Below are 27,690 nucleotides of genomic sequence, written 5' to 3' on the forward strand. Positions count from 1 at the left end.
CGTCGAGTTTTTGATACACTCCGGTTCTGGAATAGGATCACAGATCACTACGACGATCCCAAAGGAACTGCACATGGGTGCGCCCGTCTCTTCCAGGTTTAGCATAGAGCGTGACTCACGTGATATTCTCGTTGTTCGGCCCACGTCGTATAGACGATATCAAACCAAACCAACGATGCTTCAAGTCGAGAAAGCCCTTTGGTATCAGTGCTCAAAGGGAAAGCATGCCCGCGTACCGCCGAACTAGCGGATGCACGAAACATGCCCCAAAGAGGGTTCGCGCCCGTTGAAGCCGACTGTGAGCGATTGAATGTAGAACCCAGTGCAGTTCTGCTGGATGGGATGCGGACTGGAGAGACGTGACGGCCGTTTCAGCAATCACGGCTACCCATGGGCGTTCCCAGGATTTTTTTCCAGGGGGAGGGGGAAAATGCCAGGGGAGGCAAGCGTGCTATCGCCTACCACCTCTTTTTCTTGAGGCGGACGTTGCGGACTGTGCGGGTGCTCAGAGGTTCTTATTATCACGTCTGAAAATAATCATTACGACTTACGTCTAAAGTAGAAAGTAAAAAATGGACACGTAGCTCACACTGGTGCGACCAGTTGTTCCAGGACGCTTGGCGTGTGAAAGCACTGCATGATTTAGAATATTATTTCAGCACGTGTGTCCTTGAGGTGGTTCGCCAGCGCACACAGCGCAGCGAAAATCCACAAGACAAGGCCTATCCATTACCTGTTGCAAAAGGATGCCACCGTGTTCACACATTCAGCTGGGAGATTCAGTGATACATGAACAGCGAGCCATCGATAATAAATAAAGGAGTGCTCATAAATATGCACTAAAAACTCTGCAGAAGTATGCTTGTAACTATGCACGAAAATATGCGCTAATTATGCACCTCAAAATATGCATTAAAAATTGCTAATGTAAGTATTGTTTTTCGTCGTTTTTGGTGTGAAGGTATGCAACAAAGAAGGCATGCACCACAGACATCGTCTGCTTTTTGCACCGTACCACAGTGCACATTGAATAATAATATAATTGGGAGTAAATTTACGCGCATCGTAAGTTAGTCCATTTCTGTGAAGAGATGCACGTACAGCAGGGTAGGGCTACTGATAATTTCGACCACCCGGGGTACTTTAGACGTGCCAAAGAAATATTTAACACACCAGTGCTGGAAGCAATGTTCATCGCTCCCACATTGCTACCATTCTCGGCCAGGATTGAACCCACGATCATGAGCTCAGCAAGTGAACACGTTACCAACTGAGGCCGACAGTGCAGATTGAAATGCGAATGCGGTAATTTTCCTAACTGTATACAGAAAGCGAAGAAGCAGAGTACGGCCCACCAGACTGAGACGCCATGCTGCTTACACCAGTGCATCTGTAAATACAGCATGACATACACACACGCGCACGCACACACATCCACACACATACGCGCACACACACAAAGCAACTGTAGCAGATAGAAATATCCCAAAATACTCACTGTGCGAGTATTTTCCGTACATGCCGTAACGTACGAAACATTCATTCATACGCCATCCACTAATCGGCCCCGAACCATGGGAAAAAGGTGCTTCTATCGTAGAGATACGACACTATATATATAGAGAGAGAGAGTGCGAGAAATATGCATTTGCCTGAAAATCCGCCGCCCCGCCAAGCCCCGCCCACCATTGCGACACCACAAACACAACACCTGTTAATTTACGAACGTCAGTGTAACGGCCGCCATCCAAAAGATGACATCTGCCCAGGAGCCGGGACGCACAGTCACCGAAGCCCCGAAGCCAAGTCGTCGCCGAAGCGCAAGCATGCGCAGTATACAAGGCCCTCAGTCTCATAACCGGTCCCTGCAGTTCAGATTCAAAGTCCATCATACACAATGAAGTTGAACTCAGAACGAGTTCTGAAGTTGAATTCTGACTTATGATATGATGGGCTGTGATGTCGAATGATGGGTAATGATGTGATGGGCTGTGATGTTGAATGATGGGCTATGATGTTGAATGATGGGTTATGATGTGATGGGCTGTGATGGTGATGTCGAATGATGGGTAATGATGTGATGGTGATGTGATGTTATGGGCTGTGGGATAGGCCGGATATGATGTGATGTTGAACGAATGTTTTGAAAAATGCCGACCTATGGTCATGAAGCAAATTGGTAACAAAGTTTGACATTTTTGAACGTTTACGCTAAGTTTGGAATTTTTTAACAGAAAATCTGTGGCCCTCAGAGCTCTGTGGGTGGCTGTCGACAGTGTCTATGGTGCAGCCTATAATCACAAAAAACATCCAGTTCCTAGGCATAAAATCAGCAGTGCTAGATCCCGTCAAAGTCGGTCCAGAAGAAATCGCGCTCAAGCAGCCTCAGACTTTCCTCCTCTCCCACGCGGAAACTACTCCACGCACGAGCGTCGCACGTGGCGCGATTTGCTTCGTTTGAGCTGTCCTCTAACATGTATTTTATCTGGCCGAATTAAAAAATACGACTTTCACCCGTTGTTCGATTTAAAATGAAACTACCCAGGTGCGACTCTAATGCGCTTGCACTTCGCTTCGTCCGGGCACCTTATGAACCTAGCCTTTTCCATGTGGCTGCTGGATCTAATATCTTCTGACTGATGCAGATGAGATATGTTCAGGAATATTGCAATAACACTGTGCTGAGAGCACTCATCTCCCAGACCTGAATTTGCACTGAGTTGATGATTTTCTTTGATGCTGCATCTATAAAGCTGTGTGTGAGGTACTTAGCAGAGTGCTGCGACCTCCCAAGAGGTCCACACTCCTGTCTTGAAGTGAGGACAGCAGGCGTTCTGTAGTCGACACTCGCCATAACGTATCAAAAGAAGCGATAACAATAAAATATCATGGAATAAATCACTGTGTATGTTATTTTGATAGTCCTGCCTGTGTCACGACAGGGATTCTGCAACCTCTCTGGTAGGTGTTGTATGCTCTCTTCAAGATCAGTTGAACATTATTTGACTCGAGTAGCCGGAGAACCTGGTCAAGAGCAAATACAAGGTGTCATTTGAATCTGTGCGAACGTTACAGGCTATGAATACACACCTTGGCTGCACTGGCCACATTGAAAAGGATTGCTCTAGACAGCAAGATGTTCCCTGTCGCCAAGATGTAAGCAAGATGTTCCCTGCATCCATCTTGTTCACCTCTGGCTGGCTTTTCCAAGATAAAGTGTGTTCACTTGGGCACTCAGCTTTGACGGTGGCAACTTTGAGGATGGTTGAAAAGATGCCACGGGTTCTGTTGAGGACCGAAGCCCATAGACTCATATATTGCTCATATAAATCACGTTTGTGAGCAATATAAGTGCTGCATATGAAGCAAGGACAATCCTAGCTATTGTCGCAGTCTCAAATTTCAAAATCAAAGCAAATTTTGTATATTTCTCAGTCGCATTACTCAGTGTGCTAAACAAACAGGAGCTGTATTTATAATAATAATAATAATACTTTATTTTGAACGATGCCCATCAACAACCGTGAGGTCTACCGGATGGTGCACCAACAAGATCAGTGGCAGCTTAAACATGGCAGATGCAATACAAAAAGAAAAAGAAAAATAGAAAAAAAAACATCAAGAATATAAAGCAAAATATATCCATTCACGTCCATTTTAAATCGGTATATAAATGTCCGTTATAAATTCATTAATGTCAGTGAAAGTCTGGAGCAGAGAAATGCTTTTATTAATTTATTTATTTTGTAGCGATTTCGGATTCAAGTTGTGATGAAGCACATATACATCTTTAGAGGCAAAGTATATGAATACAGGAACGAGATTAAGGGTTGTCTGGCGCAGGGACAATGAGGATTATTATACAGGAACAGAATACTGACTGAAATATATGTGAACGGAACCGTGCCCATTTATTACTGCTTGCGAGATTCGACAAAGCTACTAAATTAATGGTGCGCCTCGTCTGGTCAAATTAAAAAATAAAAAGAACAGAATTAAAGCGAATCCTCCGCGCTATTTCATCAACAGCGATAGTTGTGGGGCTCACCTGGAACAGACTCTTAGCGGCGCGCCGTCGGCGCTCGAGAACTGCCTTGTGGGCGCGGTCTGCGGCCAACTCTTTAGCGGACGCTTCCACACGTTTCTTGGCCCGCCGTTCACGTGTCAATGCTTCACGGTGTAGTTCACGTGTCAAGGCTTCACGGTGTCGTTGTTGCACTGCGACATTGCTAATCTGCTCGTTACAAACATTACAACGTGAGACTGTGGCACCCTCTGTGAGGCGCGGGTGGAGGTTCCTTAGCGCAGGCCACTGTTGCGCCGGTCAAGGTCAGGGCGGGAAAGGGAAAGCATGGCGTTACCCCAATCCAGTGCCCAGTAAACCAAATATGTCCCAAGGATATCCTGGGGAAGAACTGAATTTGACATTTCGATATCCCAGGGATGTTCGTGAACGTCCCGTTTACGTCCGTCCCTTGGAACAGACTTGCTTCCTCATTTTGCAGTCCGTGGGATGTCCCTTAAATGTCTGTGTTGGATATCTGGACGTGAATGGGACGTTTACGGTTTCATATCAAATTAGCTTGTGTAGGGCTGTGCGAGTACTCGAAATTTCGAGTTCGAGTTCGAGTCGATCGCATACTCGACTCGAACTCGACTCGACAAATGATGACTCGTCAACTTTCGAGTACTCGATATCGTTTCGAGCTCGATTTAGATCCACATTGAAATCCATAACATATAAGATATAACCTGTCACAACGATTCATTCCATCATTTGGAAACACGCATTTGGCACAACCGCGATCGCTGTCGCAATTCCGCCATCTTCTTTTCGCTATTAGCTACGGCTAACCTCGACTTGGCTACGGACTGAGTAGTGACTATGTACGACTGGCTATGAATGGCAAACCGGCATCAACTGGCTACTGCTGGCCATGGAGGCGTCTCGCGCGCGGAAGCGTGTCCGACATGGGAGGAGCGCACTTCGTAGTTTAGTTTCTTCGGCCGGAGAGTCTGTTTCGGTTCTACTAGTTGATAAACCTCAGAGATGCCTGACAAGAGTGAACAAAGTGCATCTGCACACAACCGAAAAGGGCTGGAAGCCTTGTGTAGGATTACGAAAATTTCCGGTACGAACGCTTCCTTACCGCGCCCATAGAGAGTCGATCACCGGTGATCGACGCTTTATGAGCGGCGCTACTCGGCCCCTAAAGTAGATTTGAACAAGTGGTCGCATTTGTTAGATACTATAAACACTACAGAATGAGTTCCATTTTCACTTGTATCTTTTCCTTGTGGTAGTGATTTATGAAGTTGGCCCTGTGCCAAAGAGGCAGTGTGGAGGTTCTATCTTGGTTGCGGCGTCGCGTTCCCGCGGCAGTCCTCTTTCGCAAATGCGCAATACTCGCATTTGAAGCATATTTGAATTAGATTTCGTTTGTTACAACGCAAATAACAACTCTAAAGGTGTTAGATAATCAGATTTTTGTCCCGCATGTGTGGGCATGTATATAACTTGCACTATTGCTGTTCTTCCTGTTTCAAAACCAACCGGGACGAATGGAAGAGTGGTGAAATAGCAATAAGTGGTACAACAGGAAAGTTGAGCCTGAAACTAATGTTTTCAGCGGAAATTACGATGTTAATTTCCGTTTTACTCCTTCAATGAACTCTGTCACTCAGTTACATGAACAACATGCAGTGTTAACGTTATTTTCCACAACTCATTAACTTCTTAATCCAAAGGGTTGTAGATTGATATTTTTGTTCAAAATACGGACATATCTTCATGAGGTTTCTGCTGTTACATCAATTTTTTGGTGTCCCAAAGTCAATTTTAGGAATACATGGATAGCTTTGTTTATGAAACTCACATCATTCGATAGGGCATTCATTTGGCTACATTTTCCTATATAGTAGCAACATATTTTGAAGTCATACTGTCAGCCATAAAAAAAAAATATTTGTCAAACCACTGAAAAATGTGCTAAACCGCACGTTGTAGAAAGACCAGTTTTCCTACCCATAACTTTTAAATCTTTTATGGTTGCAATCAGTGATGGCCATTAACTACTTCTACAGTAGTTTAACTATAACTACTAACTACTTCGCAATGGAGTAGTTTAACTAGTAGTTCAACTACTTTTCAGGGGAGGTAGTTAAAACTACTTCTTTAACTACTGCAATGTATTTTAACTACATCTATAACTACTTAACGTTGTCCATCATCACCAATCCCATTCTATAGTGTTCTTGGACACCTAAATATGAATCACAAGCAGTGATAAAAGTGAAGATTTAGTACAATTGTTGCAATTGCACCTCCGTTCTCATCAAACAAGTAGCTCTCAAGGTAAAATTCTGAAGCACAATCGTGCCGTTAAGCTTGCAGCAAAATCGGAAGTAGTTGGCGCCTGCAGTAACCTAACTACTGTAGTTAACTACTCGAAATAGTAGTTTAACTAGTAGTTGCCACTACATTTCTGCAAGTAGTTCATAACTACTTTTTAACTACAATCAGGTAGTTTAACTAGTAGTTTAACTACATGTAGTTAACTACTGGCCATCACTGGTTGCAATATTCATTTAGCAGTGCTGTCCTTAGGTGGTACATTGTTTTCATAAAGCTCTTATAATCTTCATTAATTTCATTTTTTGTTAACTGTAGCACAAAAGAACATTTTTAAGGGGAAGTTAGCCAAAAAGTGGTGCTACAGCAGCTTGAAATTGTATATCTATCTTCCTGTTTCTACACCTTACCTATCATTTAATGGAACGCCAACTACTCGAACTCGACTCGATACTCGAAAGAGGGATTTGGTATTACTCGAACTCGACTCGAACTCGAAAATTTTGCTACTCGCACAGCCCTAATACTGAGCCATTACGCATTATTATAATTCAGTTTTTGTTTTTGGATCAGTTTGTGTTTGCAAGTTTTGTATAAATAGTCTACAGCTTTTATTTGTAGAGCGGTATGCGACAGCTGTGTAAAACACTTATCGTCAACACCATGTGACCTGCGTATCCCATTGAGAGTGGGGGACACAGCTTGCACTCGCACGCACCTACACATATGTGATCATCGAGTAAGGCACTACCGATTTGGCGTAAGAGATGAAGCATATACTGAAATCAGTGGAGTGCAGCAGTAGCTTCCACAGTTTCGCCACGAAACCCCCCCCCCCTTTGGCCACGTGATCAGCCGTAGCGAATCCCGAAGAGGTGGCGGGAAAATGGCGCCAAAAAGCGCGCGCTGACTTGATCGAACTGCGCATGTGCGCTGCGTACCCTCTCCTATACTCTCTCTCACTTGTATGTCCCCCCCCCCTCTGTTCCCGGCGCTTCGCCAGGCCATCTGCTAATATTATCGGGAAGCAGATAATGAAAAATACAGAAGACGAAGGAATGCACATGTACAAATTTATTGACACGGTTAACGTATAAACAAGAAGCAACATGTGAATGGAAGTAAATCTACAAGATTATTACAGAATACTGCAGAAGAAATAAATAAATACTGCAGAACAACAGAAAGCGTGATAATCATACTAATCGAACCTATTCGCTTTGAAGAAAGTAGATGTTATTATACACATACATTGCAGGTAATGAAGCGCATGAGCCATTCGCTTCATCCTAGCACAACTGTAGAATTTTCAGGTGGCAGGGGTTACATGCTTGGGGATCGCAGGGCCGGCGAACAGCTGTCGATTTCTGAATGAAAAAAATAAAAAAATAAAAAGAACCTGTTAACGATATGGTAAAGCGGAGCATAAGCAACGTTAATTAACTTAATACGATATATAAGACATATGCTATCTTTACGCACCGACGTGTCGACTAATGACAAAATTCGGGGAGCCAGACATACGCAATACATGCTGTTTTCCTTTTCATGCACACCAGTGTATTACGCATCAGACGCATTCAAATAGCAGCACAAAACGCAACTAGCAACGCGATACAGAAGAGCACATCAACCAGGGCCGACTTCTGAGGGAACTGTGCCGACATGTGTCTGAGGAAAACCCAGGAAAAACCTCAGACAGGACAGCCGGCACCGGGATTCGAACTCTGGTACCTACGAGTCTCGACGTGACATGCCCAGCACTCTAACCACTGAGCAACGCGAGTTGGTGTCGGTGCCTTGGAGTAAACGAACGCGACCGAATCCACCGGTTAAATGAGCCTCAGCCAATCATGATCGAGAATGGTCACGTGGGCGGCCGGAGCCAATGCAAAGCAAGTGGCGGGAATTTGGCGGGAAATGCCAGCGGCGCCACTATTTTCGCGGCAGCGAAGCCCGCTTACTGTGCCTCCTCTGCTGAAATGACAGTTGTTGGAGTACGTTCATTAAGTCTATAATGGGGTGAACTACGCTTGTGACGGTGAAGACGTTTTTGGAATTAATTTGTTCGTCTGCCACCAACGTCAGACTATAACCGCTGATACTTCTGGCGCCCCTTCCTCACAAATATTGTGTTTTTAATTCAAACTATCTTCCATGATGTAGTTACTCTGCAAATAAGGGTGTAAAACCAAAATGATTCTCGCTTTGCTGACGTCATTCAAGTAATCATCACGTGTCCCAGATATGTGCGCAAAATATCACGCGCTGGGGCAGTTCTTTTTACATCCTGCAGATGTCCCTGGGAGATACAGTGCCCGACGATTTTCAATGTCACATTGTGCACGTCCAGGTGACCTCTGGTGGATCTCTTGGACATGTGTGACGTGCGTGACTTTTCTAGGACATCTCTGGGATTTTTCTGTTTTACTGGGTTTTACCAGCCCCCACAGCTCTCGCAAGATCTGTGTCAAAATGCGTGTTACTGCGCACGGAGCAATTCGTGCCTCTCCATTGGTCGGACGCCACAGGCATGTCCGGATTGGTTGCCGGAATTTGAAAACGGCACTTCGCGCTTCTTTCGCCTGCATGCTGCGTACTCTCTCGGGGGTTTCATTTGAAATTTGAACTCTGGACGTCGTATCGGTGGCGTCTTACGTTGGGAGACAAGTGCGTACACCGTTCGCCGTCTCATCCTTGTATTATGGTGTCTGTGATCATGTTGTACTGTTTCTCGACACAAGCATCGGGCTACGAAAAGCCAATCGGATTTCAAACTGAAGTGTTGTCGTGAATTCTGGGTCGATGAACACGTTCGAGCGCTGTCAGATTTGCATAGCGGTGGCAACAAAATAGGATTCACGAAGCAGCATCATTTTATGTTTGACGTATAGCAGGCAAAGACATGATCATCAAGATATTGTGCGCAAGTATGTGACAGTTATTCGTTGTTGGGAATAGGCTGTCGATATGCGTGCTTTGCAAGTTTGAACTTGGTTGCCGTGTGCCAGGAACCGCTACGCAATGGACTCAGTACGCTCAGTGCATGTAAATGCGTCAACCTACCAGGAGATTGTGTCAGTATAACGACTCAGATAAAGTTATGTTCATTACAACACTTTTCAGAGCTCTTTTGGAATCACGGAATAACTGTACGGCGTGCATGAAATCTAGTAGACCTAGAAATCAGGGGTAGCCGTCACCGGCCAGTATGGAAAGCAGAAGTCACCAAGAGCCAGAACCGGTCAGGCTGCGAGTCGGACGGAAAGACTTCTGATTGGAGGATTGAAGAAGCAATCGCTGCATTTTCATTGGTCGTGTGCCCAATGTTGTGTGAATTTTCCTATACTATGGACTCTATGGGGACTTGCGGAGGGCTGGCTTTATCGGACGTGGGCCTGAGGCGCCCACGTCGGGCGTGTCTATGTCCCCAAACAGAAAGTCATTTATTGTTCTTTTGTGGCATGGGTCCACTGCCCGAGGCGTTTTTATGAATCGCCACGATATGTTGTCATTAGACGTGGCGTTCTCTAGCTCGACTCAGCTACGCGAAGTACAGTGTAGTGTAACCGGGACTTGTTTGGTTTTACATGCGCCAGAAGTTGCACGCCGATGCAGCAATATCTGATTAAGAAGCGTGAATCTCCAGGTGAAGACGGGGGCAGACAGAGCGGTACTTCCGCCGCCCAGTCGGAAAATTCTGTCCCACGGATATCCGCAGAATAATGAAATTCCTGCAGCGGATATACTACGGAGATCCACTTGGCCGTTCTTCGAACGTTCTACGAACGTCCACTTTGCGGATATAACCAGGAGATACGGACGTATCCAGGAGCTATCTGGGATGTAGCGTGTGTCTCGAGCGAGCGTTACTTTTTTATTTTTTACAAGTCAGTGTACCCTTTGTAGTAGAATATAAGCGTCTTTCCGCCATTTTTTTACATCTGCCACCGCCGCCTGTCGTTTTATTTTTCTGTTACTACGCTTTGTTTCCCAGGAGGGAAAACCAGCGCGGCGTTTCAAAAACGAAAAAAAAGCACCAACACAAGATTGGGCCCCTCAACCGAAAAGCTTTGGAAATGAAGTGTCATTCACTTCCAAACAAAAAACAGACACTGTACATTGGTATTCTCGCGAGCTTCTACACATTCGAGAGCCCTGTTCGCCTGTGAGTCGAAATGAAGGGCGAGATGTCTAAGTTTAATTCGATTGCGTAGACAAACAACAGTGAAATGAGAAATTGTTTGGCGTATTAATTCAACGTAGAGGTAATGTCTCTGTTTCTTACTCATTTGGTTTGATGAAGTGAGTTGGTTCATGGAAAGTCGAATTTGTGCAGTGCTACTCCAGACAGAACACGCGGACGTCCGAAATAGATCCCAACGTCCATGTCCTGAAATGGATGTCAGGTGGACATCCCTGGGAGCGGCTGTTTCATGGATTGTCCGAGTCAGCTCCGTGATGGGATGCTGTACGGATCATGTATTTGAAGAGAGAGAGAAACGCTGGACGTGTAGCACTGCAGATATTCGACTTCCCATGAACCAACTCACTTTCTCAAACTACATGAGTAAGAAACAGAGACATAATACTACGCCGACTCAATACGCCAAACAATTTCTCATTTCACCGTTGTTTGTGCACGCAATCGAATTAAACTTATACATCTCACCCTTCATTTCGACTCACAGGCGAACATGGCTCTCGAATGTGTAGAAGCTCGCGAGAACACCAATATACAGTGTCTGTTCCCTGTTTGGAAGTGAATGCAACCTTATTTCCAAAGCTTTTTGGCTGAGTGGTCCAATCTCTTGTTGGTGTTTTTTCTTACTTTCTTCTTCTTTCTTTTCTTTTTTCTTTTTTGCTTTTTGAAACGCCGCGCTGATTTTCTCTCATGTGAAGCAAAGCGGACCAACATAAAGTAAAACGACCGGCAACGGTGGCAGATGTTAAGAAAATAGCGGAAACACGCTTTATATTTTACAACAAAGCGTATACTGACTTCTGACAAATAAAAAGTAACACTCGCTCGAGATACACGCTACATCCCAGAAAGCTCCTGTTTAAGTCCGTATCTCCTGGTTATGTCCGCGAAGCGGACGTTCATAGGAAGTTCGAAGCCCGGCCAAGTGGATCTCCGTAGTACATCCGCTGGAGGAATTTCATTATTCTGCGGATATCCGTATCTCCGTGAAAGTATATCCGATGGACATCCGTAGGACAGAATTTTCCGACTGGGAAATAGTATTTGTTTTCGCTTTGAAAGGTATACCAATGCCTTTCTAAGTGATCTTCATTGTTCTAAAAGCGTGTATATGCACGTCTTTATTTTTCTTTAACTTTGTGCTGGTTGTCCGTAACGGAAATACCGGAAAGAAAACAAAAACGAGCAACAGAGAAAGAGAGATGCAATGGCCGAGCCTGAAACAAAATGGCGGAAACAAACGCCTACAGCCCTAGTAAGAATCTGTCCACTTACGCAGCAACTCAATATAAAACAGTATCAATAATAATGAGAAAATGCAGGGCCGTGAGCACGTACGCAAACGTCCGTGCAACGTCCGGACATCTCCGTATAACTTCCTGTGAGGACAACGACGGATATTTGTGGGAAGTCCAAACCGTGGCCACTCGGAGATGTGGGGGACATCCGTCGGAAAAATGTCTGTCTCCCTGGGAGATCCGTATTTCCGGGTAAGGATATTCCCAGGAACACCATGGGAAGTTTTGTTCCGTTTGGGACATCGTCCCGCGTTTCTCTCTCTCTTGCAATTAACACATGATCCATACAGCATCCCATCGCGGAACTGATTCGGACAATCCGTGAAACAGCCGCAACAGGAGCTAAACGGCTCTGCGAATATACGGTTACGGATATCCCTACATAAATATCCCAGGGGAGTCCCACGGAGGTCAATTTTCGGATATGAACATTGGGATGTGTTTCGGACGTGTTCTGTCTGGGCAGTACGGAAGCTTCGACCTACGGACTTCGCACCACCGGGGATAGCGGCAGCTCTTCAGGTGGTGCCGTAAGGGCTTCCTCCAATCAAGCTACTGCCCCAACTGAATGCCCTCAGGGAGGAAAAGGGCAACGCTACCAGCCCAGCTGGGAGGCTCTTTACCAGTGACTCTCATATGATACCGCCAAAGAAAAGGCGTTCTCCGCAACTTACCGTGCTACTTCCGAACGGCCGTTTCGCTGAAGCACTAGATGGGACTGCTGTGCCCATTTTTTTCTTTTTTCTTTTTAAAGAGAAGGTGAACGTTTGGAATTCTGTCTGTGTCCGCACTAGGGGTGTCAATGACAATGAATAAAGGTAAGAAAAATGACTGGTGAAGCAAGAGTGGGGACACTATAAACGTACCGGTATTGGTAACGATACCGCGATCGCGTTACCAATTTGTAGCGCAGATACTTTTCGATTTCAAGTGGCGAATTTCCCCATTCATTGTCATTAACTTATTTGTTGTTGTTGTTGTTGTTTCGATTTCAAAAAGTATAGCGAGCAGTATTTCGATACAAAGAAAAGTGTCGATTACGGTAACGGCGTTACGCACAACATTGCTGCTAGTACACAAAGTACTACAACCCAACATGCGACGACTCGTCCTCCAATGCCATTTGCGACAAGTTGGTTCCCCCATCGTCTCTTTGGCCACTCTGCTCGGTCCAGTCCTGTACAACCAGGGGGCGGTTACGACTACACTCTTGAGCATTCTTCATGCCTCCGGCCTCTTCTCGACGAGCTCTAAGGCCCCCTTTTCGTATGTGTGTGTGTATTTTCTTTTTTTTATAGGAATAGCAAGTCGGTGTACGCCTGACTAACCTTTCTTCCCTTTCTTTTTTTCAATAAACATACCCCCCAACATGCCCAATAGGCTATAGGAGCCATAGTAAGTGATACGACCAACGTGTCTGTCATAAAATATAGTCACGCTGGTTATTCTATAATACCAGTTATGCCGCTGTGACTACCATGACTCAATAGAAATACGTATGAACCTATTCTATTCTATTTCTGTTGCCTATTGTAATTCTATTATCTCTGTTTTCAGGAACGGACGTTTCTGGAGGCGGCTGAGCGCGGGGACCGGCACACTATGATCCGCTGCCTGTCGCCTCCGAACCCCGTGAACGTTAACTGCACTAATATATTGGGACGCAGTGCCATTCAGATTGCTGTCGACAACGAAAACGTCGAAATCGTCGAACTTCTTCTCCGACAGGAAGATGTAAGAATCGGCGACGCCCTCCTGCAGGCTATTCGAGAAGGTACATAACAAGCAAGAAATGTTATCGCACGTTGTGTGGAGTTGTATATAGTTGATAATCCCCTCACAATTTATCGGATGAAATTAGGCTTTTATAAGCAAGGCAGACAGCGAGCAACCAAATATAGTATAGTTATGTATTACGTTATTGTACCCGCAGAGCAAAGTTAGAATTGCCGACTGATAAAAAATTCGATTTCTGTAAAAAAGTTGGACGATATTGACACGCTTTCACATGTCTTTGTAGGTGTGTACAAGATCGTGGAGATGCTCATTGACCATCCGAGCATCACTCCGGAGATGCTGGCCAGTGGTTGGGGGAGGTCTCTGTCCTGTGAGAGTTCCGACTATCCTCCAGATATATCCCCTGTTATCCTGGCCTCGCACTGCAACCAATTCGAAATCTTGCAACTACTGCTTTCACGTGGCGCCAGTATTGAGCGTCCTCATCCGTTGTCGTGTGGTTGCCGGCCCTGCTTCGAGCACAACCAGAAAGATTCTCTTCGGCATTCCCTCAGGAGAATCCACGCCTACAGGGCGCTAGCTAGTCCCGCCTGGATATCCCTTACCAGCGACGACCCTATCTTTACTGCCTTCAAGGTATGTTTCTTTCTTATTCACTACAAGTGTCTCATTTCATGACGTGTACACTCTCAAACACGAAATGCTAAAGTATAGCGTCCGGTGTAGGTCCTTTCAGAGTGCGCGACAGCCTCTATGGGGTTCCCCATACATTTTTAAAATTGCTCCGCGAGCAAGTGTTCAAAAGACGTCAAGTATGCCTTGGCTGGAGGGCTTCAGTGATGTGCTGTAGTGCTTATAATGAGGATAGATTGGTGCGCGCCTTAGTTTTCGCAATTTTCCTAGTGTGCTCAGAAGATGACACAAATCGCATCTAGAAAAGAATTATGGGGCGTTTTGTCATAGGGCTATGATTACTGTTATAATGAAATAACTTCAATGCAACGCATAGCGTATAGCTCCTGGTAAACAAGCATAGTTAAATAGGGTCTAGGGCATTTCGGTGCGGAGCGGACATTTCGGTGCAACGGACGTTTCGGTGCAACGGACGTTTCGGTGCAAAGGACGTTTCGGTGCACGGGCATTTCGGTGCACGGGCGTTTCGGTGCACGGGAGTTTCGGTGCACGGGCATTTCGGTGCACGGACGTTTCGGTGACCGGACGTTTCGGTGCACGGACATTTCGGTGCAAAGCGTTACAGCGGCGGGGGATCACTGCAACGTGGGTTCCGGGAAAAATAGTCCAGGGAATGGCTATCACGATGTCGACATATCGTAATAAACAAAAGGAAGAGGGCAGCTTGGCATCAAGAGTAGTGGCCCGCCAGGGTTGCCATGCGGCCCGCGTGGCCTCCGAACAACAAATAGAGAAAATATTCGACCCAAGCTTCATGAACGGTCGTGTCGTATCATTGGGCCTCTGTACTCGTGCAGTTTATCTTGCGTCACTTAGTGATAGAAAACTGCATGTTGCCAGTGGCCTGTAACAGCCGATGACTCTCTGAAAGACGAGCGGGAACGGTTGGCACGTGCCAACAGCGAAGACGACAAAAGTAACAGAAAGAGAGCTAGGGAACGTCCAACTTTCAACCTTTAATCATATGATAAAAAGTCAAAAGTCCGCCGCTCCCTGTCTGTCTCTGTGTTGCTTTCGTCGTCTTCGCTGGTGACTCTCTAAACCTGTCCTTACGTCAAAATTTCTGAGCAAACCCTACATGGCCGATTTGTAATATTGGTGCCTTCAATGCCACCAGCAACGGACTGGTATAGTCGCAGGCTTGGCGATCTCCCGAGTGAATTCGAGCAAGGATTCTTCGACTGCAGGACACTTGAAAGTGAGGTTTTTGGCTCGCCGTTTTCCGCAGTTGTTAACAACGTTCCTGATTACTAACAAATGGAACCGATTGACCTGCAGTGCGACGCACCGATAAGTACAAGTTCACTGAAGTTGGTGCGGCTTCGTTTTCTTCTTACGTTGGACGAAAGTGTCTCAAGATAGGTATGTTGCCGCGGACAAGCCTGTCCATGTTCGGTTCAACATGCATCTAATAATAATAATTACTGGCTTTGCGTTGCGAGATAACTGTGGCAATACACGTCTGCGAGCAGCCCTTCTCTGTGACGAAACTGAAGTCAAAGTTACGCCCACAACTAACAAACGCACACCTCAACACAGTCCTTAAAATTGCAATTGTGCGATCACTTCCGCACGATGTTGACGCAATAGGAGCCATGTTTCCTCGACACGGTAAATAAAAACGATTGCTGACCCTGTGATTGAGCAACGCTAAGTAACCCAAATATATACTTTTACTTCGCCTGTGCGTCTGTGTGCGTCTGTGCTGTGTCATCTGTATCGGAAACAGGCTACCCCAAAGCCGTGGTATGCGGCCCACGTAGTTCCTCTACGGCTGAATGCGGCCCGCGGACACGAATGAGTTCGCCATCCCTGTTCTAGTCGGTGCTGTACAGATATTCATTTCTTTATTTCTTTTTTCAACGGTATAGATGAAGAATTACTTTGTCACTTTGTAGTGAGTATTATCTCGAAGAGGGTATCTTCAAGGTACGGATATTATGCAATTTGAATTCCATTTGTTGAGGACGTGACGGTTACATCTTTGGCGGAAGCATATGATTAGACGTTATTCCCCTTGTATTCCAAAAATTTACCAAGTTACCATGTCCCGGTGTTCAGAAGGGAATATAGTAGTTCCTGTGTTCCCGTTTGGTTAAGAACTCTGCACCTTCCCGTGGCTCTTCAAGTTGGCACAAATGGAACAAAAGTCTTTAAGCATGAAATAAGCTGTTTATCTCATTATGGCCATCCCGTGAGTGATTCATTGTGATGAACTATGTTAAAAATAAACGAGCAAAAATTTTATTAAAATTAAATTTATGACTATCGCATCTTACTTTAGCAATACTTTCCACAACCGCCTCTTCGACATACCTATAAAGCGTAAGTGCATAACTCGTGAAAGCATTCCTTTTACTGTTGAAAAGACGACCAGTTTATGGCTAGCGAGTCTAACAGCTTTCGGAGGGGCACCACGGTAATATTATATGGTTGTTTAGGCCTTGAAACTACGCGGCCGTCACCGAGGAACAATTATGTAGGAATACAAGCGGAATAACGTCTAATCAAATGCTTCCACCAAAGATGTAACCGGCACGTCCTCAACAAATGGAATTCAAACTGCATAATATCCGCACCTTGAAGATGCCCCCTTCGAGATAAAACTCACTACAAAATTAAAAAGCAGTTCATCATCTACCATTGAAAGAAGAAATTAAAAAATGAATATCTGTACAGCACCGACCAGAACAGGGGGCGCAAAATATTAAAAAAGAAGATGTCCCAAAAGCTAAAAAGCCACGACAGACCACGAACACATGCAGATCAGGTCTTAAATCTATAATAGTGCACAAAAAATACATGAAGCATGTTCTTCTCAATGTAAACCAAATTTCTTGACAACACTACTTCCGATGCCAACCGCCCTCTTCCCTTATTTATTTTATTACGATATGTCGACATTGTGACAGCCATTCCCGGGACCATTTTTCCGGGACCCCTCAGTAACGTTTTGCACCAAGATGTCCGTGCACCTGAATATCAGTGCACCGAAACGTCCGTGCACCGAAATGTCCGCACCGAAATGTCCTGCACCAAAATGTCCGGATCCCTAGTTAAATACGTTTCTGCAACCGTGACATTTAAAATTTGAAAATTCCTAAGCGGTGAAATTGCGTTCCAGAAGCTTCAATGAGCTGCTGTGAGCAGGCTGCTGAGAGATGCAAGGCAATATTAAAATGCGCATAGGGACAGACAGAACACGTGTGGCTCCCTTGGAAGAACAATGGAGGGTACTGGAATGCCGTAAAGTGGAAATAGGATTAACTCCTCTCAACGCCTATAAGAATACAGACTGCAGTTTTCCTGAAAAACATTCCAATCTCTGCTCTCAACACTCCAACAACCGCCTACAGGTTCTCGAGAGTAGTTTCTGGGATGGTATCAGAATAAAAGAAAGAAAACATTAGAGGAAAATGTTTCCTTCATGGGCATTGCAAAGGAATACTAGAGGAGTAAATTATATATTGAATTTCCAGCTTGAGTAATGCACGTTCAGCGCCCTGCCCATGATTGCATACCTTTTAATAATCAAGTTAGAGACCGCGGTTTATTTTTGTGTCGGCCGATACGAACGTGAAAGTACTCCATATCCCATGTACCTTTAATGTCCTTGTATGTTAGTCTTGCTTATTCACAGCCTTGAGGCCACAGTGACTGGGTAATTGACGAAATCCTACGAGGCAGCACGAAACCGCGCGGTGCACTGCGTTCTCGTGAGCTTTGATGTCCGCGCGTACCTTCGGCGACCACGCGGTATAGAGTCGAAGCAGCAGTTTTGAAGTTGCTTGCATTGAAGGGAATTGCAGTTCTGCTCAAACTTACCGCAAGTGCATTCGGGTTCGACTCGGAAGGTTCAGGTTCAGGTTCAGTGTTGCTTAGCCCCTTTGAGAACAGGGTGGGCACAAGGCCTCAGGCAGAATAGAGGGGAGGGAAAATAGATGGGAAGGGGGAGGAGGGCAAGAGGAACAAGGGAGCGGAGGGGAGGGGAAAGAGAGAGAGAGCGGAGAGGGGCATAGGATTGTGGAATGCTTTGGTGTTGGTCCGCTAGGGGGTCCGGAGCACAGTTTCGGTTTCGGTTCTCGGAGGTGTTGGTTCCTCGCTTCTTGGCGTCGACTGTTGGGTTTCGGTTTCGCGTTGATCTGTTGTCGATGTGGACTAGAGTTCGGTCCGCTGAGGTTGCGAGTCGGTGATGTCTTCCTCCTGGTCGCTGCCGTGAGAATCATAGCCGTTGGGGTCGTAAGAAGGGGAGGCACGATGACGTTCTGCTTTCGCCTTGGCTGTAGCTCTCTCCCACGCGAGGAGGTGTCGCTTGGTGGCTGCCAGCGACTTCTCGTCAGTGTCCGGGCTGAAGCCGAGGATGGTCCCCACATCTGTTGGGAGCGCGGCTCTTGTTTTTGTAAGGGCCGTACAGTTGAAGAGAACGTGGTGCAGGTCTTCTTCATGTCCGAGGTCGCACAAGGTGCACAGTGGTCTTTCTGTGCCGAAAAGTTCGTTTAGCCGCTTGCGGGTTAGTAGTGATCCAGTCCGCGCTTGAAACATGAGTCCGCTGGTCTTGTCTCCTCGATAGAATTTTTCAGGGGCAGGACTGTCCTTATGCTGGCTGTAGAGGGCAAGGCTTTTCTTTTTAGATGTGGCTGTAGTCCACCTCTCACGCTCGGTTCAGTTCATCTCTTTTTTGATGGTCTTGTGCCATTCATGTTCTGATTTAGCTGAATTTCTCTTTGTGTCCTTGCTGTATACTCGATCTATTTGGTGGAGTCTTTTAATCCAGTTTTTGCGGGTCCCTGAGAATCGGACGTGTCGAAATAGACGAATGATGTATCTGTTGTCTGGTCCGTGGGTCAGTCTGCCGAGGTAGCGGGTCTTGGACCGTGCTTCACGGAAACTGTATGTTGACCACCCAAGTTCCCCTTCGATTGCGAGGTTGGCCGAGGCGAAGGATCCCTGTAGAAGCCATCTTCGAACTTCCCTTTGTTGTCGGTCTAGCCGGTCCGTCGTAGTTCTACTAAGGCAAATTGCTTCATTTGCATAAGTCGCTGTTGGGACTGCGGTTGTTTTCCAATGCAGTCTCCCAATCCCGTACGGACGATAAGAATGCCTTGCTAGGTGCCAGGTATGCCCTGTCTCCATGTTTAGTTTTTTGACTAAGTTTGCTTCGTGTCTTTGGAGGTAATTTGTCTCATTTTCTAGCAGCACACCCAGGTAGGTGTATAGCGAGGTGTATGCGACTTCATTTCGTTGGAGGAAGAAGGGGGGGAGCATGGAATTGTCTCCGAATTTCATTATATTTGTTTTTTCTTGACTAAAGTGCATGCCTTCAGCCTCCGCAACACGTGTGCAAATGTCGAGACTTGCTTGTAGGTTCCCTGGTTCATCCGCAATCAGGACGATATCGCCTGCGAAGGCGAGGCAAGATATCACCGTTTCTTCGATGTCCCCATTGATTTTTTGCGTTTTAAAAGTGATTCCTTTCTTCCCATTTTCTAGTTGTAAGAGTAGGTCGTTAATAAAAATGTTAAATAGGGCTGGGGAAAGGGGGCAGCCTTGCCTTAGGCCAATCTTCTGTTCTGGTACTTATGCGAGTCGATTGTGTATATGCTAGAAATTCCGTTATATAAATTTAGGATAAGTTTTGCCAGTTCTTTCGATACATTGGCTGATTACATGACGGAAGCGTCAACGTAAAGAAGAACAAGTAGAAGACAGGAGAGAAAACCGGAACATACCGCGATGATTCGTTTGCCTGTACCATACAAAATCATTCTCGGTGAGTAAATTATTCACTTTACCGTAACAGGTAATTCTGTTCAATACACACGGTGTTGTTAATGTTGTTTAATACTCAATACACATAGTGTTGTTATCTAGCTTGTAAGATTGTAACGTAAAAAAGTTAGTGTTTGTGCAAAGCGGACTAACTCCATAGGTAGTTCTCCTGCTTGATGACAATACACAAATGGCAAGGGTAGAACAAGATGCTGTATCGCGGTGATGGTCGCCGACATTCACTCAGACGACGTACAACAGCAATTTTTAGTGTAGAGAAGAAATAACGTGCAAAATAACTACTTGTTGTGATATCACGCCAAATATCAATTCGCGTGTAACAAAAAATAGAATTAGACGAAAGAGCAATTCATACCTTAGATGCCGAACTCATTCGTGTTCGCGGGCCGCATTCAGCCGTAGAGGAACTACGCGGGCCGCATACCACGGCTTTGGGGTAGCCTGTTTCCGATACAGATGACACGACACAGACGCACACAGACGCAGAGGCGACGTAAAAGTATATATTTGGGTTACTTAGCGTTGCTCAATCACAGGGTCAGCAATCGTTTTTATTTACTGTGTCGAGGAAACATGGCTCCTATTGCGTCAACATCGTGTGGAAGTGATCGCACAATTGCAATTTTAAGGACTGTGTTGAGGTGTGCGTTTGTTAGTTGTAGGCGTAACTTTGACTTCAGTTCCGTCACAGAAAAGAGCTGCTCGCAGACGTGTATTGCCACGGTTGTCTCGCAACGCAAAGCCACTAATTATTATTATTAGATGCATGTTGAACCGAACATGGGCATGCTTGTCCGCGGCAACATACCGAGACACTTTCGTCCAACGTAAGAAGAAAACGAAGCGGCACACACTTCAGTGAACTTGTACTTATCGGTGCGTCACACTGCAGGTCAATCAGTTCCATTTGTTAGTCATCAGGAACGTTGTTAACAACTGCGGAAAACGGCGAGCCAAAAACCTCACTTTCAAGTGTCCTGCACTCGAATAATCTTTGCTCGACTTCACTCGGGAGATCGCCAAGCCTGAGACTATACCGGTCCGTTGCTGGTGGCATTGAAGGCACCAGTATCACAAATCGGCCATGTAGGGTTTGCTCAGAAATTTTGGTAGGGTACTAGTAATATCAATCACGTAAAAATCAGATGTAAGGACAGGTTTAGAGAGTCACCAGCGAAGACGAGGAAAGCAACACAGACAGATAGGGAGCGGCGGACTTTTAACTTTTTATCATATGATTAAAGGTTGAAAGTTGGACGTTCCCTAGCTGTCTTTCTGTTACTTTTGTCGTCTTCGCTGTTGTCACGTGCCAACCGTTCCTGCTCGTCTCTCAGAGAGTCATCGGCTGTTACACAGGCCACTGGCAACATGCAGTTTTCCATCACTAAGTGACGCAAGATAAACTGCACGAGTACAGAGGCCCAATGATACGACACGACCGTTCATGAAGCTTGGGTCGAATATTTTCTCTATTTGTTGTTCGGAGGCCACGCGGGCCGCATGGCAACTCCAGGCGGGCCAGATGCGGCCCGCCACTTGGGCACCCCTGGCGTATACGCTCCGCAAGTAGGGTGTGCGCAGCAGAAGAGGGCGAGGGTGTAAAATGACGCGCGCAGTGACGTGTCGCGCTCCCATTCTCCGTGGCACCCACCCGCCCCACATGCGAACGGTATAAAGGTAAACAGCAAGGAATGCACCAGGTCTCGTGGACTAGTGGTTACGGTGATGGCATTCCACGCCGAGACTGGGAGGTAACTCGGGTTCGAATCCGGGTGCAGGCTGTGCTGTCCGGGGGTTTTCCTTGATTTTTCCTCAGACGCTTTAAAGCCCCAGGTCAGATTTTTCTCTTCAGGAGGTAAGGAAGATTTGATTGGCTTCGAATTGAGAGAGGATGATCAGTGACGAAACCAAAATAACAAGAAAATGCGCCCGCTGTTCCAGCCTGCCTTCGGTCTCGCGTTCGCGCTTATCATAGTCTGCTAATCTATCTAGGAATGATAGAGCAGAGTCTTCTCGTCTGGAAAAATAAAAATGTGGAAGCGACGTGCTCGAACGACTGAAAGCATTCCAATTCAGGAAAGGTGCTGAATGAGAAAGAGTGACACTGGATGAGACACTTGAGCAAGAAAATAAATGCATTGTAAGGGGATCTGTGGGTTCATTTACAGTGTGCCCTTGAGCATTCCCTATGATGGCTATAATAATGAAGCTCCTGAGGACGCTAATCCCAACAGGTATGCTATTTCCCATGAATTTCTGTTACCCCATAATGACTCTTTCGGACCATAAAGTATGAGAAGTCGAGGACCAGTGATTTATCCAGAACCCCTGCACCCTCAACACCCCCAAATGTTTGGCGACACACCCCTAACTTTTTACCTGTGCACTCCCTACCCTCGCCCAATTTTTTGCAACACTTCCTCATGCTTGGAGGGGGGGAATATGTTTATTATATAAAAAAAATAAGAGGAAAAGGTTAGCCACCGCTATGGCGGCTTGCTATTCCCAGGAAGGAAAAAAAAGGCAAAAAGAAAACAAAGAAAAAGGGGAACAAACAAACAAATAAAGGAACACAAAATAAACAAAAGGAAAAACAAATAAACAAAAAGAAAAACAAAAGAACAAAGAGGAAAACAAACACAAAACTGGTCACAGTTCACCCAGAAGGCCACAGGACCGCAGAAACTGAGCAAGTGCCTTTGTCACCTGACTATATTGTGTGGGGCCGAGCAGCGTAGCTAGAGACAAGTCCGAAACCGTCAGGCGAGCGATGCGCGACCGTAGGAGAAGACGATGTTGGTGGTAACGCGTGCAGTAGAGGAGCAAGTGCGGGATGTCTCCTTCAACATGACAGGTGGGGCAGTTCGGTGACAAAAGGTGGCCCATCTTAAAGAGGAGCAGTGGAGTCCGCGCCACATGCAATCGCAGCCTGTGAAGCAGGGACTCTTCCTCCCTGGGGTAGCGGCCTACCAGTGTGTGGGTCATCGTAGGGTCAATCGAGTGCAGAAAAGGGTTGGTCCTGGCAGCGTCTTCAAAGAAGGCCTGAGAGCTGTTTCTGCAGTATCGGCGAATGGCTAGCTGACAGGCAGACGGGGTAAGTTGGACAGAAGTGACAGGCCCAGCCGCACGAGCAGACCTGGCCGCAGAATCGGCGATGGCATTCCTCAAGATACCAACGTGGCCCGGAATCCACTGGAAACACACACTGTGACCTAGAGACGATAGTTTGGCGTGCAGGCAAAGGATCTCCGTGTAGATGTCATTGATAACTTTGGACGAATACGATGCCACGGCTTCCAAGGCTGACTTACCATCCGAAAGGATAGTCGTTGGAACCGAAAGGATAGCGTTGTATGCGTCTGGATAAACCGCTGTCAGGGCCAGTAAGCACGCGACACAAGCAGCATGAGTAAAATATGTGCAACTCAGAGATGAAGGCTTAGGAGGGGATGCGTCCACTTGTGTTAGTTCCCGCCAATTCGTTTCGTAAGGTCCTCAACTTCCATGTCGCCATGTGCAGTTGGTGACCCTTGTTGAAAATAGACATATTCACTTATTTGTACACTCCAGCTCAGCTTCAACCTTGATCGGGAACAACAGAAACGTCTTCATTTCACGTGTGCTTGCTTCGAATCATAACAGGCACTGGAACCGCACACGTGTGCTTTAGGTATGGAATCAGGTTTGACACAGGTTGTACATGTGGACCCGCGTTTACATGAACTCGACAAAAGCGGGTCAAGTTGGTTTATCGCAGCAAATCCTCTCCCATCAGGCCGTGTCTAGTTTCTGTCGGGTTCATGTAACCGCGGCTTGGGTCGTACGACCCACACGTGATTCAACCCGATGTTTCACACCTGATGTGTACACATATACACATGTAGAAAAACAACAACTTTTATGATGCTGAATAGGGAATTTCTTCGGCAGGGGCGATACTATATTCCGCACATGTAGAAAGTTCGTTCTGCATCCACGGAAGCATAGATCAGTTTCGAACAGAGTAATGGTCCATATGAGCAGTGACACACAACGTAGGCACTCAGCGAACACTATATATCCAATATCCCCCAGATAGATAATGATAATGATGCGGGGTTTACGTATACATCGCGAGATACACAAGAGGTGGCTTTGCAGCGGCATTCAAAAGTGGTGACCAGCTCAAGTGTCGTGGAGTGACCGGGCTCAATAGTGCAGCCTACGTCTCTCTTTTTTCCTTCTTCTTTTTTTCCTTTTGGGTATCCTCCTAAGGTAAAACGGGACGGCAGTCTCACCTACGTCCGGCACCAAAGTAAAGAAGGCGCAGAAATATGACTGATTCCTAAAAGAATACCTCAGTATTTTGGTCGGATATTACTGTCCACAGATGAACATTCAATGTTGTACATTTTCATTGTGTTTGTCGTTCGAAGTATCGTTCGAAATTCGCACACGTGAAATGAATACGTTTTTGTTGTTCCTGGTGAAGGTTGACGCTGAGCTGGAATGTACAAATAAGGCAAGTGTAGATTTTCTAACACGGGACGCCAAGCGCACGTATCGACAAGGCAGCTGAGGATCCCAAGAAGGGACGTGCCCAAGACTCTGCTCTATCATTCCGCGAGATTAGCAGACTGTGATACGCTCGAACGCGAGACCGAAGGCGGGCTGGAATAGCGCGCTCATTTTCTTGCTATTTTCGTTTCGTCACTGATCATCCTCTCCCATTTCGGAGCCAATCAAATCTTCCTTACCTCCTGAAGAGAAAATCTGTCCTGGGGCGACAAATGTCGGCACAGTTCCATGTGAAGGTAGGGCCAGGACGCTCAGTTCCCACCTGCGTGACGTTGCCCGCCTAAGCGTGGCCGACTACGGCAAGCAGTTCGATCCTCACCACCACCACCACCAGTAAGGAAGGCGCCATACGTTCAGTTTGTTTTCCGTTTTGTTAAGCGACACGGTGTTAAATACCTGCTGTATCTAAGACTGTATTTCGTCACATTTCGATGGAGTGTCACATTTTATTTCCGAAGCATACACGGCTACGTCGACGGTTGTGCAACGCGATGAACTGTTGCTGCTGATGGGTCCAAAAGGCAGTCTATGAGGGGGCTCTGTGTGCTTGTGTGTTGTGCTGCGCTTTGTGGTGGCTACACAAACAGTTCAAACATGGTGAAAACCAAGGTTCTGCTTTCGCGGCGGAAATAAAGAAGAGCAACCCGGCATGTCACAGTTTAATGTGCTGTTTTGCATGTTTTGAGTGGTCCCATAGAAGTTCTAACGCCTAATAAAAGTTGAGTCTCACACTTTACCAAGAAGGAGCCTCATCATTGTCCATTCGGAGGCCACTCTCACAGTATCAGGCTCCTGTTACCTCACAGTGGAAAATTTGATGTTCGAACTCTGCTGAGGCACGGTTGTCTTCGACCCGTCGATCACGGTAGCTTACAGCATTGTAGCTGCCATACTGAGCTTCCAGGGAGGGGGGGGGGATATGTATATGGGCACATGTTTATGGGTATATGCATTGGCAGCCGAGCTGTATTGGGCAATTTGAGAAACTTCAGGTGAGTTGCAAAAGACTAGAAGGGGTATACATCCCCCTGGGGGGGGGGGAATCCCTGCTCGCAGTTCGGTCCAGGTATTTGTGTTCTCTGCGAGACCGTAATCTGCACACAATGGGAACAATGTTTGCAGGATACTCGAACGAACCAACTTCTGCAAGAGCCAAATAGTTCAAACTTCAGCGAACATGTTGCGTTAGACTTCTGTCTGTCTTTCGTCGATGAACCAAGGTCATCTCGAACGAAACGTGGGACCTATAAGACAGATATCAGAGCTGTTTTAGACCTCCCAGAGGCACTCTGTGCACCGAATACTCCTTTGTTTACCTTTATGGAGCGCGCACATGGTTCCTCCGGCCAATCAGGAGCGTCCTAGAAACGTCACCATGACAATATGCACATTGAGCTGGCGGACCTGTGGAGCGTTAACAGGATACGCGAAAGAACGTATTTCCCATAATTCCCGCAGGTACTTGTAACACACACCAGATGGCGTTACAATTTTTGCAAGTCGTATATTATGTGTGGTCCATAATGAGACCAACGGATAACCCGAATTTTCTGCAGCCGTGGGAGTTATGAATGTTGGCAATTTATTGACGCAGCCTCCACCGCCTATGGGAATGCTGAAACTTCGAAAGATCGTACTTCAGGGACATCTCGCAGATATATGGCCTAATTATCCAGCATGTAAAGTGGCACAGTATCTGCTCACCTACATGGAGAGGGCGCTGAAGGAGGCGCTTCAGAGCACGCAGCTATTACACGACATGCACTTGGCGTCCATATTCCACGAGGAGGAAATATTTAGAACAAAACGAAATATACTTCCCGACCAATGGATCCTTGAGAAATTCTCGTATAATCGGCGTAGCCGTATTTGCGAACCTGACATAGCAAAATTGCGGAGTCTTCATTATCTTCTGTTTCTTTGTAATAATAACGGTGCCGTGATGTTACACGTAAGGTTTGGCTGCCTATAGTATGGCGACATGTTGCACGTGCCGCAGGGTAGGACTGCGGGATCATTCCAGGCGAAATGATCCAATGGGTGCGCTCGACCGCCCGCAGTTTTCGTTCAAAAAATTACCGAGCATTCTTTACGACAGAAACAGGTACGTCTCCAAGATTTACTCCAAAATATTTGCCAGCTCAAGATTTACGTGGATCAAAGTTTGTAAGAATGACGTAAACCATACAGGGAAGTAAGTAGACTAGTGGGCAGAATATTGCAGCTAGACAGGTGTTTGTGGTGTAGAACGAGAGAGCAGGGTTTATATAGTGTGCCGAGGTTAAAATATTCACGCTTCTTCCACATTTGACCAGTCAAGCCATTCGTGGGGCTATTTCGTCCTACTTTAGGCCTCGCTGAGGGCACTTTCCAGATGAGTAAGAAATCCAAGAACGATTGAGCATATTGTTCACTTTCAATACAATAAGTTCGTTCATTTTGAACTTCGTTCAAAGTTCGGTGACTTCGATGCCAATTTTGAAAATGAAGCGGTCGGCGGGCAACAGTAAAAAGGTATGCAGATGATAGCTCGAGATGCAAAGCAAAACATATAAAAAAACTAAAACCACTTTTCCATAAGCGCGAGAAAATATTTTTTTATGTAGGACATGGTACGTGCGGACCGTGCGGGTATACTGACGGGCGGCTCGCGTGGCCGTGCTTTGCAGAAGATGCCTGCCGGCGGGGTGACAGCTGTACCGTAGTAGTTCTGGACCTTTCTTTTTGAGAATCTAAATGGTCTGTGTTGGTATCATTTGTAATTCCCTCTTCAGCGTTCAATCGTGGCAGTAAAACAAGGGTACGACGGTCTGTGAAGTCGTGATGACGGTGGCTCTGCGCTCAGAGGGGCAATAGGCTGTTTTCGCCCTTCCACAGCATCAACGTGCATTCACAGATAACGCCGGCACAAATTATTGCATCGAGGTGGTACTGCACAGGCAAGCATTTACTCGTGACACTGAAGTTGGATTAGGAGGCTGGCTGGGGAGACTGAGCTGATTAGTTTATGACCGTCTTTCCGCTGTATATGGCACCCGGTTTCTATACCGGCCCTCTCT

The 27,690-nt window shown here is 46.2% G+C and overlaps 1 protein-coding gene across 1 annotated transcript in view; it reads left to right on the forward strand.

Annotated features, from left to right (window-relative positions):
- LOC135394390 (transient-receptor-potential-like protein) overlaps nt 1–27,690 on the forward strand; it is a 270,798-nt gene that overhangs the window by 141,555 nt on the left and 101,553 nt on the right. The window contains exons 2-3 of the mRNA XM_064625119.1: nt 13,412–13,628; nt 13,875–14,227. Coding sequence (XP_064481189.1) covers nt 13,412–13,628; nt 13,875–14,227 — 570 coding nt within the window. The remainder of the gene's footprint in view (nt 1–13,411; nt 13,629–13,874; nt 14,228–27,690) is intronic.

The sequence above is a fragment of the Ornithodoros turicata genome, chromosome 5 (assembly GCF_037126465.1).
Source record: "Ornithodoros turicata isolate Travis chromosome 5, ASM3712646v1, whole genome shotgun sequence".
Lineage (NCBI taxonomy): Eukaryota > Metazoa > Arthropoda > Arachnida > Ixodida > Argasidae > Ornithodoros > Ornithodoros turicata.